At 54.1% G+C, this 6,020-nt stretch overlaps 2 protein-coding genes across 2 annotated transcripts in view; both read left to right on the top strand.

The window, feature by feature from the left end:
• Positions 1-4,006, top strand: part of CNPY4 (canopy FGF signaling regulator 4) — a 4,797-nt gene extending 791 nt beyond the window's left edge. The window contains exons 2-6 of the mRNA XM_007468868.1: positions 1,652-1,778; positions 1,877-1,973; positions 2,214-2,336; positions 3,055-3,172; positions 3,265-4,006. Of these exons, the coding sequence (XP_007468930.1) occupies positions 1,652-1,778; positions 1,877-1,973; positions 2,214-2,336; positions 3,055-3,172; positions 3,265-3,389 (590 nt within the window). The 3' untranslated portion in view covers positions 3,390-4,006. The remainder of the gene's footprint in view (positions 1-1,651; positions 1,779-1,876; positions 1,974-2,213; positions 2,337-3,054; positions 3,173-3,264) is intronic.
• Positions 4,007-4,646: 640 nt separating this feature from the next.
• On the top strand, positions 4,647-5,462 carry MBLAC1 (metallo-beta-lactamase domain containing 1). Its single transcript, XM_007468867.1, has one exon. It carries the CDS (start codon positions 4,647-4,649, stop codon positions 5,460-5,462), a length of 816 nt encoding a protein of 271 aa, XP_007468929.1.
• The last annotated feature ends 558 nt before the right edge of the window (positions 5,463-6,020 follow it).

The following is a 6,020-nucleotide window of genomic DNA, read 5'->3' as shown; positions in this document are numbered from 1 at the left end:
TGTGTCTGTGTGTGTGTGTGTGTGTGTGCGCGTGTGTGTGTGTGTGTGTGTGTGTGTGTGTGTGTGTGTGTGTGTGTGTGTCCTCCATGCCACCAGACCTAAATCTGAAGAGACTGCAGGAGTGAGGTGTCAGGCTCATTACCTGTGGACATCCTCTGCTCCACCCCAGCGGAGACGCTCCCAAATTATAGGCCCCACGCCCTCCTGAGGGGTTTGGGAGTGAGTACGTCAGCCCTTGAAGCTCATAAAAGAAAGAGGAGGCCACACAACTGGGAGAGGTTCCCCATAATTGTGAGGTTTTGCAGAGGGTGTGCACTGTATGGATTTTACCGTGAGCAGCATCTTCTGTGACTGTATCACCTATGGGGCCTATCTGGGAGGGGGCACTTCAGAGTGCCCTGGTCCCCTGGTTTGTTGCCTCCCTGGCTTTAATTTCTTCCTGGATTCTTTTCCCCTTTGCCTCACTCTACGCTGCATTTCAGTAGCAATGTTCCTCCTGACTTGGTCCTCATCTCTCCTCTCCTTTCATTTGTGTCCCTACTCTTAACCCCCTACACCTGTCAGTTTTTATAAACACAGACTCAGTTGTGTATGTCCTTTTGCTTTAAAACCTCTTCAGGCCTCCTGCTGTGATTAGACTACAGCCAACGTTTTTGGCATAGCATCCAAGTGTTTGTGGTCTGGCCTCCATCTTTCTTACATTTCCATACCCCACCTCCCATCCCCAAAGTGCCCATGCTTCAGCCATATTGAACCTCTCAGTGGTCACTGAGCCTGCCGCATCCTCTCACACCTCTCTGCCTTTGCACATTGTTTTTTTCCTTTGCCTGGAATGATCCTTGCCCTTCTGTATTTGGTTCTTCAAGACCCAGTTTAAATGTCACGTCCTTTGGAAGCCTCCTTCCTTATCTGTCACCTCCCACTGCATTGGAGGGAAGGAGAGTACCTGTGTCTCCCTGTGTATCCTTAGCATAGTGCCATAGGCACATTTGGGACACTTTTGCTCCTTGCCCCTGTGTTTAGTTTGCTTGGCATTTCTGTATAGGCCTGTCCTTTTCTTGGGACCCACTGGTGCTGGGAAGACAGTGGTGGAAGAGACACAATGCTCATCCTTGAGGAAATCGCAGGCTAGTAGGAAGTCCATGAATGACCATTGAATGAATTTTGCATTTGCATTTGCATAGTGAGATTAAGTCTCTGGATAGAGTCCATTACACAATATTGTCATCACCTTTTTATCTATCCCCAGAGACATTGGCAATGTCCTGTGGATAGATCATGGGTCTTATTACTCTCTGTATTGCTATTGTGCATCCAGAAGGGGCTCAACAAATAACTGCAGAAAACAGCAAACACTTAGGCAGTGCTCACCACGTGCCAGGCACTATTCTCGGGGCTTTACATATTGATTGATTTAATCCTCACCACACCCCTGTGAGGGAGGTACTATTATTATCTTCATTTTAGAGGTGAAGAAACCAAAGCACAGCAGGATTGTCACCCAGCTACTAAGTGGCTGAGTCAGGATTCCAGCCTTGCCAGGCTGGCTCCAGAGCCTGCACCCATAACCATTGTGCTCTGCTGCCTTTGCTTATCTGCCGAATGAGTGCTGCTTTGTTTGTTTGTCTTTCACGTCCCCTTGGACATCTAGTATGTAAACTGCTGAGCCTGGAGCTACAGGACGAGCTGAGTCGCACTGGCCGATCTCGAGAGGTGCTGGAGCTGGGGCAGGTGCTGGACACAGGCAAGAGGAAGAGACACATCCCTTACAGTGTTTCGTGAGTTCTTCTTGGTGTTCTTCCACCTTCCAATCCCCGAAGGAGCCCTGGAAGCGCCCACAGCATCCAGGGAGTCTTTGTTTCCCCTCTTCCCACAGAGAGACAAGGCTGGAAGAGGCCTTGGAGAATTTATGTGAGCGGATCCTGGACTACAGTGTTCATGCCGAGCGCAAGGGCTCACTGAGATATGCCAAGGTCAGACTCTTCTCCAGGGCAGAATCCCATCTCTCAGAAACTACAACCTGTACCCCCTGAGGTCCTCACGATGTCTGCCCAGCTCGCCGCAGCTCTGGAGTGTCCCCTCCCCATCGTAGACTCCCTTATCTCATCTCTATGGAACTCACCGGGGTCTCCAGTAGTTGACAAAGCTGATATGGCAAAAAGGGGAGGAGGCAGGGCAGTGGCCTGGGCTGATCTCAAATTCCCATCTCTCAGGGGCAGAGTCAGACCATGGCAACGCTGAAAGGCCTGGTGCAGAAGGGGGTGAAGGTGGATCTGGGGATCCCTTTGGAGCTGTGGGATGAGCCCAGCGTGGAGGTCACGTTCCTCAAGAAGCAGGTAGGATAGAATACTGCACTGCCCAGGAAGGTGAGAAGGGAACCTGAGAGGGGAGCTAGATCCTAAGGAGGTCCATCTTTGAGCAGAGCAGGGACTCTGCCATTGACTGAAGTGGGCCCAGGAGCATATCAAGAAGTAATAATGGGGCTTCCCTGGTGGCGCAGTGGTTGAGAGTCCGCCTGCCGATGCAGGGGACACGGGTTCGTGCCCCGGTCTGGGAGGATCCCACGTGCCGCGGAGTGGCTGGGCCCGTGAGCCATGGCTGCTGGGCCTGTGCGTCCGGAGCCTGTGCTCCGCAACGGGAGAGGCCACAGCGGTGAGAGGCCCACGTACCGCAAAAAGAAAAGAAGTAATAATGGAGGCTAATGATATATACTGCCACTTACTGAGCACCTACTGTGTGCCCAATTTGGGGCCACAAACTTTCCAGCTGCTGCTTCATTTTACCCTCACAACAACCTGATATGGTAGGTACTATTACCACTTCCCATTTTACAGGCAAGGAACTGAGACTCAGAGTATAATAACTTACTTGGCAGAGTAGGTGCTGGTAAATGTCTGTTGAATGAATGAGGATCACACATCTAATAGGCCAAGTTTAACCTCCTGGTTCCCTGCCTTTTCGAAGTGGGGTGGGGAGACAGGGAGTGAAGAGCAGAGAGGAGGGTCTGCAGAGGCCAGCAGAGCAGATACCCTTCTGACCTTTCCACCTGATCAGTGTGAGACGATGCTGGAGAAGTTTGAAGACGTCGTGGGAGACTGGTATTTCCACCATCAGGAGCAGCCCCTACAGCATTTTCTCTGTGAGGGTCATGTGCTCCGAGCTACTGAAACCGGTAAGCCTGGCGGCTGGCCCCTTTCTTGCCAGCTCACAACCTGCCCTCTCCCCAGGACCAATATCTAAATTGTTTTCTATCACCCAACCTAGCATGTCTACAGGAAACTTGGACTGGAAAGGAGAAGATCACAGATGGGCAAGAGAAGACAGAAGAGGAGGAGGAGGAGGTGACTAACACACCAGGCCACCCCAAGCATGACCCAGAGGAACTCTGACCTTTGCCTTTGAGCCCCCAGGAGGGACAGGGGTCTTGGAGAAGAGCCCTCTGAAGTCTGAGCTCTCCCTGCCCCACAGCTTTCAGAGTGTGTGTATGTGTGAGTGACCCCACCCTAGAGCCTGCAGCTCTTCTCTCCCGTGTAGTCTCAGGCAGGATCCTGGTGGTGCAGCATGGCATGGCTATGGGGAGAAAGGTGGGAGCAGTAGGTGGAAGCCTGACACCGACAGATGAGTCCTCCACCTGCCATTTATCCCCTTGTCAGGTGTGTGTGGTGACAGTATTGAGATATTTAAATATGTCCGCTACTCCCCACCGGACCCAGAGGTCAACATGGCTTAGAAGCGGTGGACCTTGGCAAAGTCACTTTGCCCCTCGAGGGTCTGTTTTTAGACTCATAACAAGCTGAATGCACATTCTCTCTACGACCTATACACGCTGCCGGCGTCTAGGAGTCTGTGAACGGGAAGGGGACACTGGATGGGGATGGGGTAATACTGATAAGTTAGGTGGGGTAGACACTTGGTCTACTTCATATTAATTTCACTGCAGGGCCACCACGTAATATCAAAGATGCCAAATTTTCTATAACGCTAGTAAACTTTTTTTTAAATATCAGCTGGGCCCCAAATTTCAAACAACTGCCGTGCACACATCCTAGCTGGCCGGTACGGCAGCGCCCAGTGAATAGGGCCGTTGGTCGCCGTCCTGTTAATAGCTAACGGTGCTTTGTAGTTTTTCAGCCCAAGGAGGGTGGCACGGATCAGCGCGCTGAAACAGGTTTCAGGCTTAGGACTGCGCAGCCGCGGTCCGCGCATGCCTGAAAACGCGACGGAATTAAGTTACGTGCGCGGCGACGCCTGGGCCGCCATACTTGGGTGACGGGAGCTCGCAGAGGACAAACTCCCACGCGCTTTTCTGGTGTCTCTTCTTTCCTCAGAGTGAGGCAAGACCTAAGAGGAGCTAAAACTATGTCCAAGGTAGAGAGCGGCTCCGGTTAGAATGAAGAAAATAACAAGGTTATCTCCAGAGGGTGGCGGTTGAGGACCTCACACGCGAGCGGGGTGGTGGCCGAAGACGCTGAGGGACGAGTGCATTCTCGCCTAAGTTCAGTTGGGCGGTGCCAACTTAAGGGTGTGAGAGGGGTGGCAAGGAACTGAGATTCACTCCGCGGAGGCTGGGCGAGTGTGGAAACCCGAAGGGAGCGGACAGTCGCCAAAGGCCCCACTTCCTTTCCCCAGCCCGTCCCTCGCCGGCCATGAGCGGTGTAGTGCGCACCGAGCCGCTGCGCGGGGAGCCTCCTCTGCGGGTGCCCGGCGACGCCTTTTCTGTGGTGTTTCTGCTGCAGGGCTACGCGGAGCCCGAGGGGGTCGGCGACGCCGTGCGCGCCGACGGCTCCGTGACCCTTGTTCTGCCCCAGGCCTGGGGCCCGGCCTCCGGCCACCGAGAACCCCCGCCCGAGGGCTACGAGGCGAAGACCGCCCTGGAGGAGGCGGCCCGTGGCCCCATCCTCGTGGACACCGCGGGGCCCTGGGCTCGAGAGGCGCTCTTGGGGGCCCTGGCGGGGCAGGGCGTGGCCCCGGGAGATGTGACTCTGGTGGTGGGGACCCATGGACACTCGGACCACATCGGGAACCTGGGGCTGTTTCCCGCGGCGGCCCTGCTGGTCTCGCACGACTTTTGCCTCCCCGGGGGCCGCTACCTCCCCCACGGGCTGGCTGAGGAGCAGCCTCTGCGGTTGGGACCGGGACTCGAGGTGTGGGCCACGCCCGGCCATGGTGGCCAGCGGGACGTGAGCGTGGTGGTGGCTGGCACGGCCCTGGGTACCGTCATGGTAGTGGGCGATGTGTTTGAACGTGAAGGGGACGAGGACTCGTGGCAGGCGCTGAGCGAAGACCCGGTGTCCCAGGAGCACAGCCGGAAGAGGGTCCTAGGCACTGCCGACGTGGTCGTGCCTGGTCACGGAGCCCCCTTTAGGGTGATCAGGGAAGCCTCGGCGCCAGAGACAGAGGATCTGGGGAACAGACGGCCAGATCTCGTGATCGGAGACAAGGAGCCCACAGTGCACCAATAAACCCCAGTCTTGACCGGATTCTTTTCAGGGACCCCAGTCCCCCACCCCCAGACAAGAAACTGACGTCCAGGACACGAGAGGATGTGTCAGAGAGGAGTCATGGGTTGTCACTTCCAGCCCTTGCAGGAGGCCAGTTTTCCAGCGAGGACAGAGTACTTTTGCCACAGCTGTCACCAGTATCACTAGGACCAAGGACTGGCTCAGCTGTGTGCCACCTCTCGGGCTTCATTAGTAAAATGGCAGAATGTTCTTGGGAGAGTCTTCCAAACTAAAAGTAGAAACTGCATTGAAAATCATACTGCCCTTCAACTATCCTCCAATAAAAAAGAAAAAAGAAAAATAATCATACTGCCCTAAATGTAAATGTGAAGCGTTCATAGTGATAATCATACAGATATAATCCAGCAAATGCAACAAAGAGACACTTTGGCGATACATCGCCTGTTTCTCAGAGGAAGCAGCTTGCTGAGAGAAGGTGCAGGGCAGACAGGTATTCTAGTCATCTGACTTTAAGTTATTAATTCGTTCAATGAATGCTGCTTAACACACCTGCAATGT

The sequence above is a fragment of the Lipotes vexillifer genome, unplaced genomic scaffold (genome assembly GCF_000442215.2).
Source record: "Lipotes vexillifer unplaced genomic scaffold, Lipotes_vexillifer_v1.1 scaffold12, whole genome shotgun sequence".
Taxonomy (NCBI): domain Eukaryota; kingdom Metazoa; phylum Chordata; class Mammalia; order Artiodactyla; family Lipotidae; genus Lipotes; species Lipotes vexillifer.
The sequence above is the reverse complement of the archived record's forward strand: the minus strand, read 5'-3'. Positions and strand labels throughout refer to the sequence as shown.

Bases quoted from the DNA above. Each gene is read 5' to 3' on its own strand.
- MBLAC1 (XM_007468867.1), top strand. From the start codon at position 4,647: ATGAGCGGTGTAGTGCGCACCGAGCCGCTGCGCGGGGAGCCTCCTCTG.